At 42.2% G+C, this 27173-nt stretch overlaps 2 protein-coding genes across 11 annotated transcripts in view; one reads left to right on the top strand and one right to left on the bottom strand.

Annotated features, from left to right (window-relative positions):
- Window positions 1-3233: 3233 nt before the first annotated feature.
- On the bottom strand, window positions 3234-7081 carry LOC129331843 (uncharacterized). 3 transcript variants are annotated; one of them, XM_054982433.1, is made up of 2 exons: window positions 7031-7081; window positions 3234-5122 (listed from the first exon to the last, which is right to left on the bottom strand). In XM_054982433.1, the coding sequence occupies exon 2, from the start codon at window positions 5087-5089 to the stop codon at window positions 4214-4216; it is 876 nt and encodes a 291-aa protein (XP_054838408.1). In that variant the 5' UTR covers window positions 5090-5122; window positions 7031-7081; the 3' UTR covers window positions 3234-4213. The 3 variants fall into 3 exon arrangements, with proteins under 3 accessions (XP_054838408.1, XP_054838406.1, XP_054838407.1); XM_054982431.1 differs by lacking the exon at window positions 7031-7081 and adding an exon at window positions 6586-7016; XM_054982432.1 differs by lacking the exon at window positions 7031-7081 and adding an exon at window positions 6442-6565.
- Window positions 6702-27173, top strand: part of SCLY (selenocysteine lyase) — a 31627-nt gene continuing 11155 nt past the window's right edge. For 4 of the 8 annotated variants that reach the window (XM_054982425.1, XM_054982424.1, XM_054982422.1 and 1 more), the window contains exons 1-12: window positions 7259-7697; window positions 9714-9825; window positions 9970-10082; window positions 13512-13612; window positions 15108-15288; window positions 16204-16331; window positions 16699-16863; window positions 18147-18253; window positions 18897-18933; window positions 22757-22840; window positions 24478-24580; window positions 26455-26524. In XM_054982425.1, the coding sequence (XP_054838400.1) occupies window positions 7676-7697; window positions 9714-9825; window positions 9970-10082; window positions 13512-13612; window positions 15108-15288; window positions 16204-16331; window positions 16699-16863; window positions 18147-18253; window positions 18897-18933; window positions 22757-22840; window positions 24478-24580; window positions 26455-26524 (1223 nt within the window). In that variant the 5' untranslated portion in view covers window positions 7259-7675. Of the gene's footprint in view, window positions 6771-7258; window positions 7698-8718; window positions 8787-9713; window positions 9826-9969; window positions 10083-13511; window positions 13613-15107; window positions 15289-16203; window positions 16332-16698; window positions 16864-18146; window positions 18254-18896; window positions 18934-22756; window positions 22841-24477; window positions 24581-26454; window positions 26525-27173 lie in introns of those variants that run through there. The other 4 variants (XM_054982428.1, XM_054982426.1, XM_054982427.1 and 1 more) reach the window with 4 other exon arrangements.

The following is a 27173-nucleotide window of genomic DNA, read 5'->3' as shown; positions in this document are numbered from 1 at the left end:
ATATTTTGAAGTGATAGAAACTTCTGGATAGATTAATTTACTGGCATCCATTTACAAAGGAGACACATTTTCAAGGAAGTATTAGTGTATAATGCCATGGCTAATTAAACTAATTTGGCCCATTTGTTTATCAGATGAGGTACTTCTATTGCTTCAAAAACCAACTAATATTCTGCAAAGTATCAGCAGCTTAGAGGAATTTAATACTATAACTGCACATTATTGATCCATAGGTTGCCTTATGAACCATATTCAAATGAGGGTTTTCCACATGATATGATTTAAAATAATGAGCAAGAAACAGCAAGAACAGTAACTAGAGTAGACATATGTGAGAGAACCAAGTTAGAAACAGCTCCATGTGCAGAACTGGCATGCAACAGGTAGAAGTCAAAGGAAGGGAATGTAGCTTTGCCACCCCATCAGGGCCTTAATTATTAAAGAGGCACTTCAGCAAATTTAAGTCCCAAGGGTTTCAATGACTCTTACTGCTACCAGAGATGTTCAACAGTGCTTCAGTCTATCACAGCAAAAATATCCAAATAGTCTAGAGGTTTATTATTGATTCCAACAGCTGATTTTGCCACAATAAATTGGTTCGTCTTAAAGGTACAACTAACCTATTTGTTTTTAATGGGAGGCTCACAAAAGGGCACAGGATCACAAACTGGCATGCTGCTCCTAAACGCTTGTGCCAACATAGTTGCTTCTACTGGTGATTGCAACCCATCTGTTAACATTGTGCAGCACTACCTGTTTGTATGCCCTAAGCTTTCTTTTTTGAATAAGGAGAAAGAGAAAACAAACTAGCTCTCTTTGGTATTTGACCTTGGAGCTAAATATAGTTATTGACCAAAAGCATGATTTAATGTTTCAAAAAAATACCCTCATGAGTTTGATGCATAGTTTGAAAAAATATTGTTCCCAGTGGTCTTTGGATATATAAGAATCTAACCCAGTGTACTCTCCTTTCCAAAGCTGCAAGTATAAGCAGTTTGTTTCAGTCTGTGCCTTCTAATAGCACATCTTAATTGCTTTTTCATATTTGAGCATTCATTGTCAAACCAGTTGTTCTTAAATTTCCTGCTTCCATTAAATATTCTAACGTTCTTAATTAGGAAAGGGATTTAATTAACTCATCATATAGTGTCAGGGCAGTCTCAATGTTTTGTGCTACAAGGATTCTTTCCCTAGGCTCAAGGAATGGTTCACTATCCAGTACCTGCTGAAATTCATTTTAGAGAATGTTAAGTCCAAACAAGTATCAGTTGTAATTTTGGAATGAGGTGTTAATGTCCCACAAAGCTTCTGAGATACAAATACAGAATGTAAGTGGTTGACAGTCACTTTCCAGTAGAGGCCCTACTTCAAAATGTAATATATTGTCACAAAGAGATGGTGATATTAATATGTGATTGATCACACTCGCACCTTTCCCGTTATAAGTGAATTACCCATATTTATCTCCCTCTATATTACCATTTAATATTACAAAGCTGAACTTAATCAATTGGCTGAAAATTACCCCAGCTTTGTTCCAAGGAGTCTTTTGTATTATTCCTACCATTATATTCAAAGTCATTTCCCGTAACTCCTAAGCTGCTATTTCATAGGTGAACTCTGAAGTCACCTAACAGCATTGTGTCTTGGGATATTTAAACTCACGTTCACTGATACGGTTTTCCAGATCAGGCCAACAATGTTTATTATAAAAGGGCAAAGAATGGAGAGTGGTATTTACATATACAGCCAAAATCGCCTGATCTTTAAAAATAAAAAAACAGGCCATTACTACAGACCTTACGGGAGGAATCAGTGTTACAACACACTTGACTTACATAGAAATCAGACATGCTACCCCCCCACTGGGGTGTCCTTTAGTAGATGAGGAGGTAGCATTGAGTGTGTAGGTGAGAAATTTAATATCAAGTCTGATGTAACCAAGTCTCTTGGATGAAAATTATAACATCTTATAAACTGTAGAAATGTGGGGTCCTGGATTTTATTTAACCATCTTATCACATGCCATGAAATATATTTCAGATAATACTTAACTCTGGTTTCCTGAATGTCAGTTTAGCTTTACTATTTTGTCCACATTTCCATTAGAATCCACTAAGATGGATCAATTTTTATATATGGGCCTTGACACCAAACTAGAGGGCCCTGTAGGGCCTACTAGACAATGTCCTACTGTACCAATTTCATGGTCTTCTAGGTAGCAATTGAAAAACCCTTCCACAGAGGATCCCAAGTATTTTTGAAGTTGTGCAGTCTTGGTGACTGGTTGTCACTGGTTGTCTTAGTGACTAGTTGTCACTAAGAGCAGCATCTAGTTATCTTTGGTATTTGTCCCTGGAGCAAAATAATAGTTTTGACCAAAAGTATGATTTAATGTTTTAAAAAACACTTGTATATGGGAGTTAAAATGTATGAACAAAATCAGGAGGCAAAGAATATAAAGAAAGCTAACTTCAGCAGGTTCTGGGCCTCTTCATGCATGCAAATTAATCATATGTTTACTATAGCATACAAATGAGGATGTGCATGTGTGAATGAATCATTAATCACTGCAAACGGAACTTCCACATCACCCAATGTCAACTCAAACACATTTTTTTAATGGAGACAGTTCACATTCAGCTGAGAACCATCAAGAGATGTACATACATCTGTGAACCATGGTACCATAATCTCCACTCAGAAAATTTTGTACATTTTACTGTACATCAAGAACATTTACCCATAAAACCATTTGTGTTTATGGAGGACATGCACATTCCTGGATTTCTCAGATCTTTTAATTCCTTTTTTTCTGAGATAAAATTACATGAATGAGACATATGCATGTGTGTATATGACCATGCCACCCATCCAATCATGTAATGGGGGCACATACCTCCATGCATCTAATATGTTTGGATTTGAATCTGCCTTATCTAAAAAAAGACACAGAAGGTAAGAAAACAGAGGACTTTTGCTCAGTGATGAACTGGAAACAAAAATGTATACCACATACTACTACAATTTCTTTCAAGGATTTCAAAATAATAGCTTCTGGTTCAGTGAGTACTACAATTGTACTACCAGTAGATCCTTCTGCTCTTGCAAACATCATAATGCACTCATTTGGAATTCACAGACTTTATACACCCCATTCCATGTTATGTTCCATTTCTTACACATATTAAAATCTCATGTGTCTGATTACAAATTCTACATCACCACATTGCTTCTCACCACCAATGATATTTAATTGCTAAAAATGCAGAAAATTACAGATAGTTGTCACCACATTTATACCTAAAGCCATTGCTTAAATTCCCTTTCTTTCCACACAAATCAATATTCTCAGAACTGCACAGGTCTCTTATAAACTAGGTATTTTCCAAGGCTGGGCCAAGCAATCAGTTTCTTTCCTCCTATAAACACCTAGTCCTGAAAGGTGTCAAACCCCTTCAAGTGTCAAGGAATTGTGAGTTATAGATGCTCAGTTTCTTAAGACCACACATAATTTATCAAGGGTTTTTTTTCCCTGTAGGAAACTAGAGCACTTTTGATTACAGGACCAATTACAATTTCACTACTGAGGTGTGTGCGTGCTCCACTGGGAACACCTAGAGTCAGCACTCTAATATGAGCCTCAAAAACATCCTCCATTATGTCACAGAGGTCCAAGATAACATTCTCTGATTAGTTACCATTTTTTAGTTGAACATAAGTCTTCGAGTCTTGGAGACACTGAGGCCGGAATGGACAACATGACTGTTTTGCAAAGGAAACTGCATTTTCTCCTTTAGCAGGCCTCTATACTACACCTGGGTAAAGCTTTTTTTTAGAAACATCCAGCCAATACAAAGGCTGAAAATGATTGAGAATCCATCTGAGATCTGTGGTTAAATTAACCTCATGTAACTTATTAATGTGTATTTCCAAGCTAGTACTTTTGCCTTCCTCTGCTATACTATAGCATTTTAATATCTAGCACTTTTACCTTGTGAAGGTACTGATACAGGCCTAAACAAATCACTTCTTAACCTTCTCAGTAAGCTAAAAGCCATGTTCTACTGGTGTCATTGCTTTGGTGTTGTTGCTGTACATTTACGGAGCCCAACATAGTATCTACATCAACTTCCAATTGATCAGGTTATTTTAAGACCTCCCCAAACACTTTTCAACGAAAGCAACCTCCTCTAGCAATTCACAAGTGAAGTTAGCAGTTTTCATATTTGTCAAAAGTCTCATAGAACCCTGGTCTAACTTTTCTGATGCTCATACGTATATGCTGACACTCAGGAGGAACTGACTCGCTATAGCTAGTTGAAGTTGCAGTCCCAGTAATCCAGCCAGAAGATAGGCGCTTCCTTTTTGCCTTATGTGAAAAGTCTCCAACTCCCTTGCTGCGTTCAAGACAAGAGTCATCTTTATTCCTATCACTGACTTCTTCATCTGGCTGTTCATCTCTATCGGAAGTCATTCCTTTATGCTTACAAGTTTCTCTCTCTTCTTCTGCAATCTTCCTAAAATGCTCCAGAGACTGTACTTTTCTTCTTCTTTCTAACGTTTCCATTTGCTTTTTGTCCATGAAGTCCTCAAAGTACATTTTTCTTTCACTTCTTTGATCTTCAAGAAATTTCCACTCAATGTCTGTCATCTTCACACCACTGTATTGTTCCAATTTCTCTCTTGTAACTGTATCTGTACAAAATATATCAAAAAGCTGTTCTGAGCTCCTGTTGAAGTCATCTGCCTTCTGTGTAAACAGCTCATTTTTTCTTCGCTTTCTGGACTGATACAACTTGGAAAATTCTTCATATACTTTAAGTATATGATTCTTTATGCTATGTGTTGCTATGGTATACAAATTGCAAAATAACCAGTGTTCCTGCAGAAGTTCAGCAAGCAACTGGGCAGCATCTTCTTTGGATCGCTGGGCTTGCCCAGCCCTTTTTGGGTGCAAGAGATATAACATATTTTGAATAACATCCTTCTTTGTAGGTAGAATTCCATGAGCAAATTCTGATGACTCCACATAATCAACAGTTCCCAGGGTTTTTTTTGCTTTTGCTTTAGTATCCAAAGCTGCCATTATTCCTTTTCCAGGGTCACTTTATCTCAAAAGCTAAAACAAGAGAAAGATAATTTGAATCAAGAAAAAGCTCTATTTTTGAAATCGCTTATCTAAGCCTGACATCAAAAGAATTCAAGCTGCAAAACTGGGAAGGACTTAAACATCTGTGACTGAGTTGGGGCCATGGGTATGCCACCCTGGGCCAGACAGAAGGGACAACCTGTCTGGGTGGGTTGTGAAATCTGGGTGGATCTGGAGCCAGAGATGCAACCCATTGGCCAGATATACTCAGGCATTCCCACCACTCAGGGTGGTGTCAGGCCAAGGTGTGCTGTTGGGCTGACAGCAGATGACTAGCCTAAAGAGAGACAACGGTTCAGGCTCTAAAAGCAACTATTGGGAAGAGCAGGAGAATGAAGGCAGGAAGTAGGAGTGCTTGTGGAACAGTCTTCACTTTTCCCTTGAATCCATGAACCGCTGCACCTCACCATGGCTTCTTTAGGTGGCTGGGAAGCCCATGGAGAGCTAGCCTGTGCCCAGTCTCTTGACGGCACCCTTGCTTCCTCTTCCCAGGGGCAGGCAGCCTGCATCCAGCAGTATGACAACATGTGTAATCAAATATTTTCTATATAATTTTTTTGAAATACCAATCTTTGGGTTGAAGTAGTCTTAGGGGGACCCAAGGTGGTTTACATCATTCTCCTCTCCTCCATCCCATCCTCATTAACAACCTGGTGAGATGTTAGGATGAGAGTTCATTACTGGCCTGAGGTCACCCAGCAGCAAGCTTCCACAGCAGAGTGGGAATTTGCCCTTGGTTGTCCCAATTACTGGTCCAACGCTCTGACCACTGCACAGGATGGCTCTTCAAGAGCTGGCATCAAAATATGGGATAAAGCAGAATGATACTTCCAATTTTTTTCTTCACTTTGGCAGCTTTTAAAATATAAAATAAGACCCTAAAAAGGGCGGGGGGCTAGCCGAGAACGTTGTGAAAACATGCGATAGAACTGATTTCGGAAACAGACATCTAAAATCGCTGGCCTGACAGGAAAAACTATATAAATGCACGCATAAAACTGCCCTGTCAATATTCATGGGCAAAGTGGATATAGCGCTCGAGGGCGCAGTGCGAGGCCTTCACGGGCTCTAGCCTCATCCCAACCTTAGAAACGAAGGCCAGAAAAACCACCTCAATAGGCGAAAGCAACCAGGATTGCGGTGGGTGGGGCGCCGTCCTCCCTCCCCGCGCCTCTCCCCACCCCACAGACCAGATGCCCAGGCGCCACACATTCCTAATAGGCCGGCCAGAATGGATACACTCAAATCCCGCCTTCCGCTAAAACCGGCTTTGGCGCTCAGCAACTAACCGAATCAGATACGGCGCGAGTCAACCGCCAACCGCCCGCGGCCCGTCCACCATCATCCTCGTGAGAGCAAAGGAGAGCTACGCAGGATGAAAAGGGAAAGCGTCACCACAGGCGCCATTTTGGTGAAGGGCGCCGCTCACATACCTTGCACCGTAACCTGTTCTGTCCCAGCTTCTCTATGACCTAACGTGTCAATCATAAATTGCTTTTAAAAAATTAATCCGGCTGTTGGTAACTTGTCTTTCGTCCTCGTTCTGTATCTGAGGCGAAAAACGGCCCGAAACGGCCTCTTGCGTAAACAACCCGGACGAGAAACAAGGACGCAACCGGTAGGTTACAGCGACCAACCGCCGTGAAGCGAGGTTTACCGGTAGACTTTAGAACACAGGAGGGGGGCTCGTTCCATAGGGGGTTGGGTCCCTCACACATTGGTTCTTCGCTCAAAGCTGATTGGTAGTTGAGATTGTCAATCTCATGGCCGGAAGCTATCCCTGTCAAGTATCGAACTCATCGCTGGGCTGATCGGTTCTTTCTGGGGGCTGTGGTCGGATGTACCAACAAGAATGGAAGTACGGGACAACAAACTCACGAGGGTCGGTCTAGGAGCTCCGGCTCTAACATGTCCGCCGTTCCTCTCCCCGTATTTCGCGTTGCAGCCATACGATTGGCGGTAGGAGGGGGAAAAAACGTAATGGCAGCCAATAGCAGTAGGATGAGTTGTAGCGTGCGGATTGGTCTTTTTTCTGAGTTATTGTGCCCTTCTAGCCAGTGGCGGCGCTCCTCGATTTGCATACGGACGGCCTTGGTGGTTCTAAAACGCTGTCAAAATTCCTCGGCGAGTTCTGTTTCCAGCAAGCGGCAGGACTGGCGGCTGGGCGAACTCGCTGGCTGGGCGGGCACAAAGGTGATGGACGGTCGCTGTTTGTTTGTCTCTAGCAGCTGCTGCTGGAGTTCCCGTGCTCCCTGATGACGATGGAGGTTGTCATGGCTAAAACACCGTTCAGAGCTTCGCCTCCATTTTGTCTTGCACAGATCCAGTTGTCAATTTACACAGTTAATGAATAAATAAAAAGGTGTCGCCTTTCTCATTTGCAACCCCCGTGTTTTCTCTCGGGCCTAAAGCGAGGAAAACTAATCATGGCGCCTGCAAAGGAGGCGTGTGTGAGAATATCTACAGGCGGCTTTCTGCGCAATGGATCCAGCTTCTACTGAATAAGCTTCTAGGCTTTGTGGAATGCGAGAAGATAATGTTATAGGTAAAAGGATGATCAGATGGTCGTCTCGACATCAAACTGCTTTTTATTTCCCTTTACTCCCCTGGGTTGGTGGATCTTGGTGGTGCCTGAGCTTTGAGGTGCTGGAATGGGCTTTTGCAGCAGCAGAATCCTGTCTCAACCGTCCTACCGGCTAAGTACCTGCCCTCATCATCTGCAGAAACTGATGGCTGTGTTGCTGTTATTTGATCAGCAATAGCCTATGGTGCTGCATACTCAAGTGGCTGAGAATCCACATCAAGGGACATCTCTACCCAATGAAGGCGGCGTGGGGGGGGGGGAGATCCCAAGGGATCCTTGTGTAAATAACACCTGCAAAAGTGTGTATGGGGGGGATGGGATGCGACAGCCTGAAAAAAATGCAGGAAGCAGTGCAGGAAGCAAGCACAGGTATAAGGACCTGCTTTGTGCTCTCTGTTGCCAGAGTTCAAAAAGAATTCTTGTATGTGTGCAAGAACTTGGGCTTGCTCAGTGCACCATCAATTTTAATATTTACTATTTTTGTAAGGCAGTTCATAGCATGTCAGGCAAGTTTCAAGTAAAATCATGGGTGGGAAAGCCAGATAACTGGCTGGAGGTGCAGCATGTTCTCTCAGCTCTTGTACAGCATGATAGGGTAGTGATCTGAGTGTGACAGGGTACGGTGATAGGGTAGTGATCTGAGCAAAACCTGTGCATTTTGAGACTGGTACATGAATTCTAAACTGGTATCATGACAACACTGCATGTACTGAGTTAGACAGTCCATAGATTTTGGCTGGCCTTGCACTTGGCCTCAAATCCAGCCTTGTCTTTAATCCCACCCCCACATCAGGCTGAACTCGGATTGCTTCCAAACTCAGCACAAAGTCAGGGAAAAGTCAAGCTGCAGGACCAGGAAGGGTTGGCAGTAGCATCCTCAGAAGAACAGGCTGGCCAAGTCTTGTCAGTAGTTCTAGTAACTGCTAATGCAATATCACTATAATTATTGCTGCTGATGGCAAAGCTGTCTTTGTATGTGCAACTATGGTGACCACTACAGGAGATTATGGCAGCCTGTCTTGCTGGATTTGTACAACTGCTGCTGAAATGGTAGGTAGCCATATTGGCAACCATTCTGTGGTCCTGAGGCTAGGCAAGAACTTGCTCCTTGGCTTCTGCCATTCCTTCATCCCTACTGCTGGCTTTTAATTTTAAACTGGCCAGTCATGGGAGCCACTGTTTTTGCCTGCCACCACTGCTACCTACTTTTTGGCCTGGCCAGATTCTTTTTCACCTAGGTAGGAAAGTGCAATGTGGCCCCCAATGCTCACCCAAAGATAACGTATTCACCACTGGCATGCTCGTGAACGTGAAGGGGGATTGTGGCAGGTTCTTCTCATTTAGTGTTGGCTACTCTGAGTAGCAGCAGGACCACAGCGGGTCACAAGAGTAGCCTTTTGGGTCCTTCAGTGCCAGGGATAGGCCTTATACCTAATAAGACAACATAATCTAAAAGGGGGGTGGCAAGGCTGGAGGAGGCCCCCTTGGCAGAAAAGCACAGATTATGTGAAAGATGAGTGGGAAAGAGGCAGAGGAGATGTGGGCTTGAGGAAGGAGTAAGCTGATGAAAAGAACGCCAAAAACTTACTTGAGTCCTTGGGACAGGAGAGATGATACGGTGTGAGCTTTGGAGATTGGTAACTGTAGGCCAAAGGGAAGAACTGAATGTCACATTTTAACTGAGCCAGACTTGTCAATCCCTCTTCTATGTCTCCACTGATTATGCCACCACAAGGAGTAATGTGAGGCTATGCTGCATACAGCTTGAGGGATAGAGAGTATAATAAGCCTGATTTGAATTTACCAGCCTGGATTTTGTATGCAATTCTGTAGAATTGTAATACAATATTTTTGAAGGTGTGCGGTAGCTGTGCATTCATTCTGGTTAACTGGTTAACTTTTACTTACTTCAGTTAAGTAAAAGTTAAATAATCTTTACAGTTTGAAGGCATTTAACAGTACATTACTTTTTTAAAGTAGGTTTGTGGACTATGGAGAAAGTTCAAGCCAAGAACATGTTAGTTAACAAAGGAAAGGAGTTCTGTGAGGAAATTGGCTGTGCTGGAGAAGGAAGGATGTCATCGAGCAGGTTTGTAGATTGTGTGATTACTTTAGAGGCAGAGGCTATTTTTCGTAATAAAGTGATTTACTTTCCATCTGAACAAAATGATAGAATTGGTGCATCTGCTCCCCCCCTTTAGCGATAACAGTTCCCCTGTTCCATTTCTTGCAGCAAGATTTACATGGATTACAATGCAACCACCCCTGTGGCACCTGAGGTGATTCAGACAGTTAATGAAGCCATGCAAGAAGCATGGGGCAATCCCAGCAGTTCCTATGGAGCAGGTAAGAGTAAACTTGTATGGAAGAACACTGTGAGAGTGTTACGCTAAAGGGATTTCAGACAGGCCTTTAGATATCATTAGCCTTTTAATTCACCTTCTGACTCAGGTCTGGGAAAGCTGTTCTTTTCTCAGAAAGAAGAGGTACTAAAAGAATGTCTGAGCATTACCGTTTCTTCAAACTGTCATCCTGTGATGGAGAAATTGATGTTTTTCTAGCCTTTTGGTGCCATCATAACACCTGGGCTCTGGTGGGCAAGGTGACTAGGGTTCAGCCTGGCTATGGAGCCTGGGATGGCTGGTCCTAACTCAGGAGCAGGGAGGGAGAAATCAACCTCTCTGAAGAAGGGTTTAAAAGAGCTACACCTTTTTATGTTGGGTGGTTCACCTGAGGATTGGAAAAGGGGCGGGGCGGGGGGAGGTAGAGGAGGCTTGTGTCTATCCCCTGGCCCTCTAACAAGTTGGGCACTCATCCTGAAGGATGCTTAGGTAATTCTTAAGTGCTTTACCTAGATATTTGTAATTTCCTTTTCATAGTTTGTTGCTTGTTGTTCATTGCAATCCTAAGGAGGGTTACTCCAGTCTAAGCTCTTTGATTTCAATGGGCTTAGAATGGAGTAACTCTTCTTAGGACTGCACTGTTAGTTACTATATCTTCTTATATATTGATTGCCCTCTTTTATATTCTAATGTAGTCCAGTGAAGATCTTTCTTTAGTTAAGAACAAAGCTGTGTCCAAAAGTTTTCTCACTCACCTGCCTACCACTCATCCATTTGCTAGTTCTTTGCTCATGGTCAGAGGTTCACCAGTTTCCAAATACCTGGTAAAGGTTGCACCTATACATTTGGTGGTGGCAGAGAACAAAAGGAAATATGGCCAGGAGGGATTGAAGAAAGGCCCCTCCCACCTGCTCCTAATAGAGAGTGGCTCCTTTTGCATACAAGTGGGTCTGCAGCTGATGCTCAATCTCTTGTACAAGTCACTGGCAGTAAGGATTGTGGGCTGCCTTTGGAACCCTATTTTGGGTAGAAAGTTGGCATATAAATATTTGAAATTAATAAATAAAAATAAATAGATGTGATATCATCTTCATGGCCACCACAAGGGCATTATCACATTTAGTTTGGCCCTAAGAGTATACCTGGGAGTGGTAAGATTTTTGTATTTATGTTATTTATAGTCCACTTTTCTTACTGAGACTCAAGGCTGTTGTGTAACGGTACTGTTGTTGTGCAATGCCAGGTCCATTAGTAATAAGACCAAACCACTGCAGGACTTTTTTGTAGTGAAAATGTAGACCTGGTGTGTGTGTGACCGAGACTTGGGTGAGGGATGGCAAAACAGTTGCCTTGAAAGAACTGGCCTCCCCAGGGTTTTCGGTCCTTCACCAGTCCCGGACTGCCACCACCAAATGTATAGGTGCAACCTTTACCAGGTGGGGTGGTGGAGTGGCTATTCTTATTTGAGATTCCTTCTCCTTCAGGCCACTTCCCACACCAAAGATCACTGGCATTGATTGTGTTGGCCTGACGTGGGATGCTGAGGAGAGTTTGGCTATCTGTCTGATGTACCGACCGCCTAGTGCACCAGCAGCTACCCTGTCGAGCCTGTTGGAGGTGGTGCCGGATGGGCTTTGGAACACTCTAGGCTGGTAGTCTTGGGTGACTTCAGTGTCCACGTCGATGATGCCACCTCCCTACAGGCTGCAGAGCTAGTGTCATCCATGGCAATACTGGGACTCTCCCAATTTGTTTCAGCCCCTACGCACCAAGCGGGTCACACGCTGGACTTGCTCTTTGGAATGGAGATTCAGGTGGACCTTGATGCCATTGAAATGGTGCCGTGGTCGGACCACAAAGGCTTGTCTGGGAGTACCAGCCTCCTCCTGCATAGGCAGCGAGCTGATTTATGCTTGCCTGCAGAGACTAATGGATCCAGTTGGTTTCCAGAATGCTCTGCAGGATCCGATGCCCCCTGGCAGTTTGTTAGATGAGCTGGTGGAGGACTGGTATGACCATCTCTCAGAAGCCATTGACAAAATAGTTCCCTGTCACCCTCTCTGTTCCCATACTAGTCTAGCCTCCTCGTACATGAAGGAGCTATGACAGACGAAGCGGGAACTGAGACAGCTTGAGGGAGTGTGGTGGCGGCATCGGGACGAAAAGGCAAGATTATCTTATAGAGCATTTATGAAAGCCTATGAGGTGGCTGTGAAGAAGGGTTACTATGCCGCCTCCATAGTGTCTGTCTGTAAGCTCACACCTAGCAAAATTGTTTCAAGTAGTTCGGTCCCTGGTCTCCCTCTCGGAGGGAGACTGCTCAATTAGAAATTTGGCCATTAGCTGCGAGGCCTTTGGGAGCTTTTTTGTGGATAAAATCTTGTCTGTCCGCTGCAATCTGTCAGCCATGGTTGACACCGTGGAGTACTGGAGATCCCTTGGCCGTATTCTGGTCTGACTTTAGATCACTTCAGTCTGGTCTCCCAGGAGGATGTTGACAGGATCCTGCGGCTGGTGAGGCCCACTATGTGCTCCTTGGACCCCTGCCCTTCGTGGCTGGTTAAGACCAGTGCAGATGGGCTGTGGGTCCCACTGGAGGCCATTATTAACTTATTATTGATCTCCGGAGTTTTCCCCATGGCATTAAAGGAAGCTGTAGTGAAGCCTCTCCTGAAAAAAAAACAACTTTGGACCGCACCGACCCATCCAGTTACTGCCCAATTTTGAACCTCCCATTTCTGGGTAAGGTGATTGAGTGGGTGGTGATGGAGCAGCTGCAGGTTTTCCTGGAAGATGCATTGGTCCTAGAGCCATTCCAGTCTGGCTTTCGTTCAGGCCATGGGACTGAGACGGTGCCAGTTGCCCTCACAGACGATCTCTGTAGGCACCTGGATCAAAGTGGGTCAGCACTGCTGGTGTTGTTACATCTCTCAGCAATGTTTGACATGGTCGACTGTAAATTGTTGACCCACTGCCTTGCTGATATGGAGATTTGTGGACTGCCTTGCAATGGCTTGTCTCTTTTTTCCATGGACAAGGACAGAGGGTGGCACTTGGGGAGAGGTTACCAGCACGCTAGTCATCAGTGTACGGCATCCCACAGGGGACAATACTCTCTCCTCTGTTGTTCAATCTTTATATGCGCCCCCTTGCTCAGCTGGTATGGAATTTTGGACTGGGTTGTCACCAGTTTGCAGATGACACTCAGTTGTATTTGTTGATGGATGGATAGCCTGACTCTGCCCCTGATGCCCTAATTAGAGCTTTGGAGGCCGTGTCCACGTAGGTAAAGCAGAGTAGACTGAAGTTGAATCCCATGAAGACGGAGTTTAGAATAACATTTACATAGGCATAACTTTCAGTATTGCACACTGTTAAAGTCTTTTGTTTTCTTAATTATCAATAACCTAAACTTTAGGTCTTGGTCCTGCAGGTCAAAGGGCTAAAGAGATCATAACTGAAGCTCGTCAAAGTCTGGCTAGAATGGTAGGAGGACAGCTCCAGGACATCATCTTCACTTCCGGTGGAACAGAGGTGAGATGTGGGGACGTGTTAGCCCTGCACTGACTTGGAGGTGTGGAAAGTGAATTTAATGGGCTAGACTATTTTTATGTGCCCTTCCTGTCTCTATGCAATCTTACTGTATTTTCAGGTGTCTTTTACTGTATTTTCACTGCAATTTTGCTATATTCTTGCTGTGCAAAGCAGAGAGTGAACACGGGTAAAAGTGCACAGGCAGATGACATGTGCAAATGCCAGTCACTGTGAGGAGCCTGTTATTTGAAGTTTGGTGAAAAGCTACCCACATAATGTATACTGGCCTAGCGTACTGGTAGTAAGATGCACCTGTAACCACTATGTACTATGCCAATACGTAGGTGTAGAATAGGAATAGAGAAAAGAGAGAAGGACCAGCTGCAAGTAGGACAGCCAGAGGGAGTTTACCTTCAAGAAACAGAAACAGCAGGCACTGAACTTTGTTCTAGAAAATAAGGATGCAGAGAGAAGGACTTGCGTCCTTTTCCCTGGACCAGCAGGACACGTCAAGGACTTGAAGAGCTCCCAGGACTAGAAGGGAGCCTAAGTAGCTTCGAAGGAAAAATAGTATTTGCCTGCAAAGCACAAAATGTTGCTAATAAAAGAAGATGTTCCTTGACAAGATAATCTTGAGGTGATAAGCAATGGCCTCCAGAATTGTTCTTCCAATGTGAGATAGAGGTAGTCACTTGCTTGGACCAATGCAGTCCCGAGGTTGTAACTTACATAAATTGTGCTAATTGACCCTAAGGTATACATTCTTACGTTGTTGCATCATAGGTCTGAAGAACTGATCAGTCCAAGGAGCTTTTCTATCCTGGTAACTGTATCATTCTTCCTTTGCTTATAAGCAAATAAAAAGGCCTATGTTTATTTCCCTCATGAGGACTCCTGCATATTCTCCTTTACTAATTGAGCACTGAATTATGTATGAGTATCCAAAAGAGCAGTATCCAGAACACACAAGCAAGTTTTTCCTCCATGAGAGCCAGTGTGGTTAGAGTGTTGGACTGAGGCTTGGGAGACCTGTGTTCAGATCCCCACTCAGACATTAAACTTACTGGATGACCATAGTCCGATCATTCTTTCAGATTAACCAACCTTATGAGTTGTTGTGAGAATAAAATCGAGGAAGGAAGAAATATGTTATACTGCCTTCAGGTCCTCAGAAGAAGGGTGGAATAAAAAGAAAAATGTGATGGACTTTATTTGTAGTTCCAGGTAACGCTGAACAAACAATCAGAGCAAAAGAAAAGTTTGTCCTCTTTTGTAGGAAAGGTCTTTACGTAAAGCATTTGAAGCACCATAGATTGATTGTTTCACAACATGATTACAGATCTGTCTCTGAGACTGAACCAGGAGTTCACTTGATTGATAGACTAGTGCCTTGTAATACATTACCTTCCAAGAACTTCATCTTCAAAACTGGATTTTTGTGTAATTGAGTATCTAGTAGGTGACAATGGGATTTGTATCCTCTTCTTCTCTGTAGGCAAACAACTTGGTGATCCACACTGCAGTGAAGTATTTTAGAGAAAGCATCAAGCAGAGGCATGATGGTCTAGAAGATCAAAAGAAAACTCTGGAGACATATCCACATTTAATCATGTCTTCCATTGAACATGACTCAGTCCACCTTCCTGTGGAGCATTTGGTGAAAGAACATGTGGCTGGTAAGTATCAGGAACTGTAGAGTATTGTCGGGGATCATTGATTAATTATACTATCCTCTGAACTTCTCTTGTCCAGCAGTTGCAGCTTTACTGTTCTCAGTGAGGTAAAACATGAAATAAAAATGTGATAAAATAATAACAGCAGGCACAATAAACTTCGTATGAAGGATGCCTGACTAAAATTTCAGCCCCCCAAAAGACACAGATACATTAACCACAAAAGAAAAGGACAGTCTTTGAGTTCTCTTGAAACAGCCAATGTCCAGGGTCTGCTGGAGCATAGTTGGTGATTGGTTTTATAGTTTAGGAGACTCCGCTGAAAGACTCATTCATCAGTGGCCACTAACCTGGTCCAAGATTGGATAACTGCATGAGTCTCAGGGCCAGATTTTAATGATCAGGAAGGTTCATGTAGGAGGTGTGCCTTCAGATATCTCAAATCAAGACAGTAAAGGGCATAATAAGCATCTGAAGATTAATTAATTAATTAAAAATATTTATTAATAATCTTTTCCCCAAAGAGGATCTCAAAGCAGCTTACAGTATAAAATATAAACAGTTTTTACACTAAAAAACAAATAATTAATATATAAACAACAAAAACAGTTTTAAGTAGTTTAAAAGCTATTGGTCTGAGCTGCCTCCGATCATGCTGCTCTTAAAGGAGTATCCACTGTACATCATCAGAATCTGCTCCCAGAAATACTGTGATTATAGACAGATGAGATGGCTTGACTCGGTACGGGAAGCTGTGGCCTTTGGTTTGCAAGACTGGAGTAAGGCTGTCAATGACAGGTCATTTTGGACGTCATGAAATCATCGAGTCACCATAAGTCAAATGTGACTTGATGGCACATAACACAGAGATGAATGCTTTGAGCTATGACATTAACTTGTTTGCACCCTGGTTTGCAGAAGCCACTTTTGTCCCAGTGTCCCAAGCAACTGGACAGGTGGAGGTAGATGATGTCATTGCAGCAGTCCGTCCTACCACATGTCTGGTTTCTGTCATGCTGGCCAATAATGAGACTGGAGTTGTCATGGTAAGTTGGTCCTTTACCCACATGTTCAAGGAAAAGGAATTCCACTTTCTTGTATGTGACAAAATAGTTTAGAGAGTAAACCTAAGCATATCTGCTCAAAATCCTCAGTGCAGGATTTCTTAGTCTAGGACTGAGGGAAAAAATAGAGTTCTAAATGTCTTCAGTAATTAACTCTAATCTTATTAGGGATCGAAATGATAAATGGAAGTTGAAATAGTCTCCATAGCTGGGGATAAGGAAGCAACCCTAACTGGTCATCTGTCTATGTAAGATATTCTACAGTGGTATCATATACTGGGCAGCAGGTGGGGGTGTTTTCGTTGAGATGAAGCTCCTTGACCTCAGTCAGTCTTTGTTTCCTCATCAGCCCGTCTCAGAACTCAGTCGGCAGATTCGAGCTCTCAACAAGAGGAGAGTGGCATCTGGTCTGCCACGAATCTTGATACACACAGATGCAGCCCAGATGATAGGAAAGGGCCAAGTGGACGTGCAAGATCTGGGAGTGGATTTCCTCACTATTGTGGGGCACAAGGTATGGTTGTCCTCTCTTTGAACCTGCCCGTATGTTGTGTAAGAGATGGCCACGTATCTAGGCCAGCCTAATTATTCCAGTACCTATTGAGCTTGGAGATTGTTCTCTGCCTCTGGATTCTTCCTGTATCATGGGCAGAAAATCTGGAGAGGAGAATAAAGAACATTTCAAGGAGAATAAAGAACATCTCAATAATGCATGCCAAGAATTATTCAAAGAACCAGATAGTGCCAATAATTCAGGGATGCTTGTATGCCCAGAAGCTGGCAATGACCCATTCAGTTCTCAAACATGCCGTTCTGACTATGTTGGGTTTCCGGCAGGAAGGCAGAATTACATCTGCTCTCTATATATTAGAAGAGTTCTGTGCTATTCACATATGATATTGGAGATTTTCCTCTTCTCAAGTAGGTGACTGAGGATTTGTTGGGGGATGTGTAACCTTTCATTTGAATTTCTCTTTCTTCACTTCTTTACCTTACAAGTACAAAGTTTTCAATATGTACAGACACTGTAGAGAATGAGCAATAAAATGCTTCTCTCTCATCTGCTTTACTCTGGTTTGGAGTTTGATGAGGAGATTGCTTGTAGGATTTGTTGAGCATGAAACTTCTCATGCACACTCATGCTCTTGTGCTAGGGTGGGGTGGATGGGAGGGATTTCTCCATTTGCTTATCCCAACCTGTTGACTGTCAACCTGTTGACATCACCATCTTGTGGAGTACATAACAGTGCACAGTAGTCCACTGTTAAAGATTAATTCATTTGTGTTTAATGCATATAAGAATTTCCCCACCAGATGGCACTCAGTGAACGGTGCTAAATGTTCAAGGTTTTCATGCTGTGTCGGAGCGTGACTTGGATGTACAATGTTCCATTACAGTTTTCCCTTATTCACTGGCAAGAGTCATCTTAGGGTTCAGGTAAACCCAAAATTAAACTAATTATGGCATCCAAAAGCATGTTCGCTGTGTGTTTTTAAACTCACAAAGGTGTTGACAACAGATGGAGGGAATACGTGGACCTGTTGTCCTTTGTACAATGCATGAAAATGCCCTAAGGTGATTAGTGGGAGATGATTAGTATCACTTTTAATAGGACTCATCCCTACCTTTCTCTTTGTTTTCTTTTAGCATTACTGTTCACTTCTTCACTCTGAGTGAAAGCTATTTTTTTGACCCATATTAGTTTTACTTCCCTGTGTCCTACTGTGTCTTATGTTAGCAATACTGCTTAGTTCTTGTCTGGGATCCCAAGTTATGTTTGTGATTTATTGTTGCAGTTTTATGCCCCACGAATTGGAGCTCTGTATGTGCGGGGACCCGGAATCACCACACCTCTCTATCCAATGTTGTTTGGAGGTGGGCAGGAACGTAATTTGCGTCCTGGGTAAGATGGCTAAAGGATGGGTGATCCAGTAAAACTGTTGAGAAGCTAGTACTGGGATCAGTAAACAAAATGTCCCTTTTTCATTGTGAGGAGTTGCAAGATACGATTGTAAAAAGGGAAACGTTAATCTCTTTGAAGATATCTTCCTGTAAGACTGATGTTTGTACACTGGCTATCTATCCATCTATCTATCGATCTATCTATCGATTGATCGATAGGCAAGTAGCAGAAAGGCACATCTGTTGAAAAAATGACATTGCTTAGCCCATTGGCCATCTCCTGCACAGAATGGAGATTTTAAGGATGTGCAGGTGGGAGCTATGCCAAGTTTGCTCACATTCAGAAAGCTATCACTGATTGAATGTATAGGTAGCCTACTTATTCACAGCTGGTGTACGGAGAAGGGTGTTTTGTTATGTCTGAAGGTTGCCATAGATCTTTGATAATTCTGTAGCCCATAGCGGAACTTTTGGTTTAAAAGGTCAGACCTCTTTTTCTACTGAATAACTCAGCCAGTAGTAGCTCCTATTGGGTACTTCACCATCTTCAGTGTTTGAATTAGGGTAATTGTTCAAATAGGTATAGAACATGTGCAGCGTGCGTTGTGCTGTGGGAATCTACAAAACTCTTCTCTCTGTTTTAGGACTGAGAATACACCAATGATTGCTGGTCTTGGTAAGGTGAGCTAACCCCGAATTGTAAAAGCAGTGTAGACTAAACATTGATGCTGTTTTGTTGCACAGTTTCCCTGGTATATTGTTGTCCTTTGCTAAAAAATCAATTAGAAGAGAAAATTGTATCTTCTAGCAAAACAAAGTTCAAACTTTGACCCAACCTTGCTGTCATATTTATTTAAAGGGCAAGATAATCCAAGCTCACTGGAATTTCCCCCTGGCAGTGCTACAGCTCTTTTGTTTCCCTGTTCTCATGCTAAAGCAATGGTAGAGTTTTGTGTTATCTTATCTTAACTCACATGTGGAGCAAAAGTTCTCTTGTCCACTGGATCCTTGCCCATCTTGGCTGTTAAAATCAAGTAAGGACCACATGAGTGAACCATTGAGGTTTATTGTAAATCAATCGTTAACCCAGGGCACCTTCCCCTGGCTGCTCAATAGTAATAATAGTAACAACAACAACAACATTCAATTTATATTCCGCCCTTCAGGACAACTTAATGCCCACTCAGAGGGGTTTAAAAGTATGTTGTTATTATCCCCACAACAATTACCCTATGAGATGGATGAGATTGAGAGAGCTCTGGAAGAGCTGTGACTGATGATCTCTGTCTGAATATAAACAAAGGCCATGCCTCCTTATTGCTCCTCCTGGATCTGTCTGCAGCCTTTGACATAGTAGACCATGCCATCCTGTTGAGGCATTTAGAGACTGAAGCGGGTATCAAAGGATGTGCCTTGGACTGGTTTAAATAATTTCTCATGGAACAGACTCAAAGGGTTGCCATTAGAGATCAGCTATCCTTAGAATGGGAATTATCTTGCTGTGTTCTGCAGGGTGTAATCCTGTCTCCCATGTTATTCAACCTCTATGTAAAGCCTTCAAGAAAACTTATTTGCAGCTATGGAGTAGAATGCCATCAATAAGCAGATGACACTCAACTCTGTATCTCACTCTCCAAGTCCTCACAGGATGGAGTAGAAATCTTGGATCACTGCCTGCTAGTTGTGATGGAATGGCTGAAAACAAACAAATTGAAATTGAACTGAGACAAGATGGAAGTGATGCTCATTGGAAGGCAGAGATCTTGAAGGACATTGTATTCCCCACTTTTGATGGAGTTTGTCTAACCCTTGCAGACTCAAGAGCCTAGGGGTAGTACTCGATCCAGCATTACTACTAGAAAAGCAAGTTAAGGCAGCTGTGAAAAATGTTTTCTACAACCTTACTCTAACCTGGAAGATGGCTTTCTACCTCAACATGGCCGATCTGGCCACCTGGATCCATGCTATGGTAACATCAAGACTTGACTATTGTAATGCACTATACATAGGTCTCTTGTCTAAATTAACTAGGAGACTGCATTTGGTGCAAAATGCTGCGGCTTGGCTGTTATCAGAGGAGTGAGCAGGAGCATGACTATCACTCCCATCTTGCAGTCGCTCCATTGGCTTCGTATCAGTTATCATGCTCAGTTTGAGGTATTCGCTATCACATACAAAGCTCTTCAAGCCTTGGTCCAGCTTACCTCAGGGATCACCTCTCCCCCTATGTTCCTCCACAGCAACTTCACTCATCTGAACAGGGTCTCCTGCAGGGGCCACCTGGCACATGGGTGAAATCAACAACTGCCTGTACACATGCGTTCTTTGTGGTGGCCCCTGCCCTATGGAACGGCCTTCCAGAGGAAGTCAGGAGAGCGTCCAGTCTCCTAGTTTTCTGCACACGAAGCAAAACTGAATTATTCAACAAGGCTTTTTACTCAGATAGGAGGGCTGTATTATAGGGAGGTGGTCTCAAAGAGATGCTTCACTAATGAGTTAGGGACCATAGACTTCACTACTATGTTGCCTTATGTATTATTTGTTGCTTTAAGTATGTGTTACTATGGACCCAGTTTGGTGTAGTGGTTAAGAGTGTGGGACTCTAATCTGGAGATCCGGGTTTGATTCCCCACTCCTCCACTTGAAGCCAGCTGGGGGACCTTGGGCTAGTCACGGCTCTCTGGAGCTCTCTCAGCCCCACCCACCCCATAGGGTGTTTTGTTGTGGGGATAATAATGACATACTTTGTAAACCACTCTGTGGGCATTAAGTTGTCCTGAAGGGGGGTATATAAATCGAATGTTGTTGTTATTATTATATTACCTGTTGCCTTAAGTATGACTCTCCTGGGTAGTTCTATGGTGTCTAATGTCAGCCCTAGAATTGCTTATGTTCTGTTTCAGCATTTCTTCAACTCTGCATTGGATTTTTTGCTAATGTTATATCTGTAAATTTACATTTATTTACCCTATGGCATTGTTTATTGAAATGTTCTTGATATTAACTGTACTAATCTCACAATATGTAATCTCAGTGAGAAAGGCAGACTATAAATGACATAAATAAATTTTACTTTCATGCTGTGCCAAGCAGAGCAGTGATGGGGGAAATGGCTTATTGCAAACTCAAAGAGTTTTCCCAGCATTTGAGGGTCCAGTTGTTGAGGATTGAATGAAAATATCAGAGGCTGAGAGTGTAGGAGCATTGCTCAGAGCAACTGGGGCAACTGTCCAGTATATGTAGTTATGCAAGCAACTTTTTCAGGAGCAAGATGGAGATACCACACTGGCCAGTAAATATAGGGAGGGCCAAGAGTGTTCTAATCAGCTTAGTGCTATGCAGTGCCTCATGGAAGATATGTGCTGATTTTCTTGCTTCTGAGAATACAGCAAAGATATACAAGTATTGAGCTTTCATTCAGTAGTAGATGAATGGGAGAAAGTTCATGCAAAATGCTGCTGTGTAGATTTTCCATGATCCCTAATAAAATGAACATCTTAGATCAATATAGGGAGGGGCATTTCAGAGACCTGTGAAGATTCCATTCAGAGTGGTTAAAGTGCTCTCCTGCCTGTTCCAGAACTACATCTGATAACTGATTACTTGCTTTATTTTCATATATCTGGATGTTCTAGGCCACACCTTGGTAACATCGAGATTAGACTACTGTAATGCACTCTACATAGATCTCCCCTCAAAGTCAACTTGGAGATTTCAGTTGGTGTAGAATGCTGTAGCTCAATTATTACCAGGAGCTAGGTAGAACAGGCATATCACTCCTATTCTGCAATCACTCCATTGACTACACATTACTTGCCAGGTTCAATTTAAGGTTTTGGAGGTCACATACAAAACCCTCCATGGTTTTGGTCCCTCATATCTGCAGGACCACCTTTCTCCCCGTATGCTCTGCCACAGCAGCTTCACTCATTTGAACAATGCTTTTTGCAGGTATCGCCCTACAAATGAGCACAATAAACAACTGCCCATAGACATGCATTCTCTGTGGTGTCCCTCACTTTATGCAGTGACCTGCCTGATGAGGTTAGGAGGGCTCTCACTCTCCTGGCTTCCACAAACTATGCAAATCAGAATGATTCAGGAGGACTTTTTTGAACAGGTAGAAGGGCTGTACTATAAAGAAATGTTTCAGAGATGCATTTAGTAAAGAGACAAGGATTATAGACTATACTACTGTGTACTGTATATTGCAGTAAATGTGTTCCTGCTGGGTAATTTCTGTGTTTTTTTTAATATGTCAGGTTTAGTTGCTTATGGTCTGTTTCAGCATTCTTTCAGTTGGGTATTGTATTTCTGCTAGTTTTCAAATCTCTGCAGATTTGCATTTGCATATTCTATTCTAGTTATTGATTGTATTGAATTACACTATGTAATCTGCTTTGAGTCTCAGTGAGAAAGGTGAACTATAAAAAATGTGAATAAAAAATACGGTTTTTGTTAAGCTTACTTGTACCAAAAAACATTTATAGTCTTTCTGTTGCAGGCAGCAGAACTGGTGAACAAGAACTGTGAAGTATACAAGGCTCACATGATGAAAATTCGGGATTATATGGAAGAGAGGCTTAAAGTGAGCACATTTGAATGCCTCAATTTGCAATCTTTGTGTGGGGAAAGGAGATGAGTTCAGGAGCACCTTTTTAGGAAAACTGTATTATGCTAGTTATTTAATAACAACAACAATAATAGTAACATTAGATTTATATACCACCCTTCAGGATGACTTAACACCCACTCAGAGTAGTTTACAACGTATGTTGTTATCCTCACGACAATAATCACCTTGTGAGATGGGTGGGGCTGAGAGAGCTCCAGAGAACTGTGACTAGCCCAAGGTCACCCAGGTGGCTTCAAGTGGAGGAGTCGGGAATCAAACCCGGCTCTCCAGATTAGAGTCCCACGCTCTTAACCACTACACCAAACTGGTGTAGATATAGATATTTAGATATCTATACCCCTTTTTTCTCCTCAATGAGGGCTCAGCAGTTTACCACATCATTCTCATTTCAACCACCATGTGAGCTAGTTTAGTCTGCGAGAGACTGATATCCAGCAAGCATCCACAAGAGAATGGAAAATCAAACCTGAGTCTGCCAGCTCCTGGTTCAGTAGTCTGATTATTATACCTCACTGGAGTGCATTCTTACATATTGGAGTTACCACCCTGTTAGGAAAAACCAAGTAGGTCACATTCAAGGTAGAAGGACAAACTCTGCGGACAAGTTAAAATAGAAATAGGCAGCAGGATTCTCTGTTTGCCTGTCATCACCATCATGAATGCAGAGGCTTTTGTACTGGCTACAGTGCACTCACATAAGAGCTTTGGTACTTTCCTCTGTCAGCTACCATTTCCCCTGCAACTGCCCACTATAGTATTACCAGTGGGTTTTTTACTTTAAAAATGGTAATTACTATTGTGCTATTACATTATAATAATTTTCTACCACAATCTTTTTGATCCTCTGATTTCCTAGTTTTCATTTTTAGAAAGTCTCTAGCCCTTTTTGTTGTTAAGAAACACCTTTCTCCTTGTATCTCCACAACGAAAAAGGCTGGAGACTTATTTTTAAAAAATTGAAAGTTGGGAATTCAGAGGAACTAGTAGATTATGGTAACAGATCATAATGCAACAACACAATAGTAATTACCACTCTTAAAAGCCCTCTGATGATGTAGAGGAAATTGACAGCCATAGGAAGCAAGGAAAATGGTGCCAGGGTGGGTTGGATCTTTGAAAACACTTCCATTCCTTCTGGTAAGATTGTACCAAACCAGGTTTGTGGAGGAACATAGGACTTGGAAAGCATGTAAGGTGAATGATTAGAGGATGACATGTGGATGCTGCAAAAATAACCGCTTCAGTTTGGAAACCAAGGTGTAGAAAAATGTGTGTGGATGCAACCATGTGCTGAAAGAGATGTCATAGGAAGGACAACAAATCGGCTGAGTGCATGGGTTCAAGCTTCTGGTGCCTGGTACTTACAGAGTAGCTTTATTGGAGCAGATCCAAGTGGTGGATCTTGGTCCATGGTAGCTAGCACAACATAGCCAAAACTCAGGACCAGCCTTTCCATGTGTGCCAGCAAGAAGCCTGTTAAGCTTGTCAGATACCATATCACAAGACTCACAATCAGAATAATAAGCTCAGGATGGGGTGAAAGAACTGTTAATTAACGACATGTTAAAGTCTTATTTTTTATATTCTAGGCTGTGTTTGAAGAACAAGGAATCCATTTCAATTGTCGACAGGAAGGCACTAGGCGACTCTGCAATACCAGTAATTTTTCTATACTGGGTTCAGGATTACAAGGTAACCCACTACATCTTTAAACTTGCACCATTCCTGTATGGCTGCTGTCAGGCTCAGGAGATAGAATCCATGTTCTACAAAAAATGGGTTGTTACTTTTGTGTGTACAGACCAAGGCTGCACTGCTGTGCTGCTAGACTTTCTGTCTTATAACAAAGAAACCAAAAAGGTCTCCGGTGGTATAAATACCATACATAGAATGTTATCAAATTTTAATGTGAGTATTTGTTACTGATGATTAAAGTGCTAAGTGCTAATTATGTGCAATAATAGTAACCGTTCATAAATATGCCACTAAATATTCAAAATAGAAAAGAGTCTAGTAGCACCTTTAAGACTAACCAACTTTACTGTAGCATAAGCTTTCGAGAATCACAGTTCTCTTCATCAGATGCATGCATCTGACGAAGAGAACTGTAATTCTCGAAAGCTTAAGCTACAGTAAAGTTGGTTAGTCTTAAAGGTGCTACTGGACTCTTCTATTTTGCTACTGCAGACTAACACGGCTAACTCCTCTGGAACTAAATATTCAGAAATACAAAACATTAAATGAGTATAAATACATCAGTGAGTATAAATACATCATAACATGTCCAAACACAGTCCAACTGGTGAACAGTTCATGAAATATACTATTTCATTTCACTTTAAAGAATGTTGTTTTCCATTGTAGCTCAATCATGAAAAAGACCTTCCGGGATCTGCTGTTTAGCAGAAGAGCACCGAGGCTGAACGTTACATTCAATATACAGCTGACGGGTAAATTGCCGGCATCATTTTCAATTCCCGTTTTGTATTTCCACTTCCTCATAGGCTTAAACATTCCTCTCACTTAAAGGTGCCACGGTCCTAACTGTTCTAGAGGAAGCAAGAAAAATCTATTTCATTCATCAGACCAGTAGGAAACAAACTGTTGAGCCTATAGATCCAATTTGACCTGTATTTTTCCTTGTGTATACGATGAATATTTAAAAAGCTTGAGCACACGATAATGTATGTTTTATAATATTTTTATTTCAGTAAAAAAATAAGCCTATGAGGAAGTGGAAATACGAAACAGAGATTGAGAATGATGCTGGCATTTTACCCGTCAGCTGTATATTGAATGTAACGTTCAGCCTCGGTGCTCTTCTGCTAAACAGTGGATCCTGGAAGGTCTTTTTCATGACTGAGCTACAATGGAAAACAACATTCTTTAAAGTGAAGTGAAATAGTATATTTCATGAACTGTTCACCAGTTGGACTGTGTTTGGACATGTTATGATGTATTTATACTCATTGATGTATTTATATTCATTTAATGTTTTGTATCTCTGAATATTTAGTGGCATATCTATGAACTTTATGAATGGTTACTATTATTGCACATAATTAGCACTTAGCACTTTAATAATCAGTAACAAATACTCAAATTAAAATCTGATAACATTCAGTTTATGGTATTTATACCACTGGAGGCCTTTTTGGTTTCTTTGTTATAGCTCATTTCCGGTGGTGCCCATCTTGGTTAGTCTTTCTGTCTTGGCTAAACTACACAATATACTTTTAAATTTTAATTTGGAGCGAATAACTCCCCCTCCCCAGCTTGGGAAAATGATGGGGGGGAGCTCCCCCCTGCAGTCATGAGCAGAAGTAGGCCCCCAAATACTTGTAAAACAAAATTCCCTGCAGCTGCTGTGTGGGAAAACTTGCACACTAGTAAGAAGCCAGTCCTGGCAAAGTGTGGGTGGGATGCTCTACTGGACAGGTTGTCTTGGTTATATATCTTGGCCTCTGGCACAGAGGATGTTGATACTGTTCTGTGATTGTTCTTGCACTGGAGTCTTTGTATCTCTTATGAGATGATTGAAGATCTCTGCCTTGACTTCTCTACAGGTTGGCGGGTGCTGTCTCGCTGTAGGACTCTTCTTGCCAGTGTTGGTGCTGCATGCCACTCTGAGAACCAGTAAGGAACCATGTTGGTGAAACTGGGTATACTGCGTTAGAGGGAAGAAATCCAAGTCTAAAGGGAAAGAATCTAGCAACTTAGAAAGCAATTACTCAGTTCAGGATTGCAACCTTAATTTGATAATGCTAATGCTGTTGAGAGCATCCCCAAAACAGCTGCAGTATAATACTGTTGTATTAGAACTGATCATATTATCACAAAGCTATGGATGCTTGCACTCTGTTGGCTCAGCTGTGCTCAGTTACTGAACTGCACAAGGCAAAAACATTATGACAGTAACCCTCACTCCTTATATCCCTCCCACCAGCACAAAATTCTCAAAGTTTACTTTGACAGAAATATTTCCCATTACAAGACTAGGAATCTACTGACAGAGTCAAATCATATCACCTTCTACAATCCCTTGCAATCTCTGAGATATGTATGAGCAACATATGAAGGCGTACTAGAAGAAAAAAATGTTGTCGGAATGTTTCTGTTCCACATTATTACCGGTAGTCAGGGAGCAGAACTCTTTGTATAAGTCAAGCAGGTCTGTTTAGATATATGCCCTATTTTATTCAATGGGCTTACTTCCAGGCCAGTGCTGAGTGGGGGAGGAGAACGGGGAGGGGGCGTGGTGACAAAACACACAGACAACACTGCT

The sequence above is a fragment of the Eublepharis macularius genome, chromosome 6 (genome assembly GCF_028583425.1).
Source record: "Eublepharis macularius isolate TG4126 chromosome 6, MPM_Emac_v1.0, whole genome shotgun sequence".
Taxonomy (NCBI): Eukaryota; Metazoa; Chordata; class Lepidosauria; order Squamata; family Eublepharidae; genus Eublepharis; species Eublepharis macularius.
This window is presented reverse-complemented; position numbering and strand designations above follow the sequence as displayed.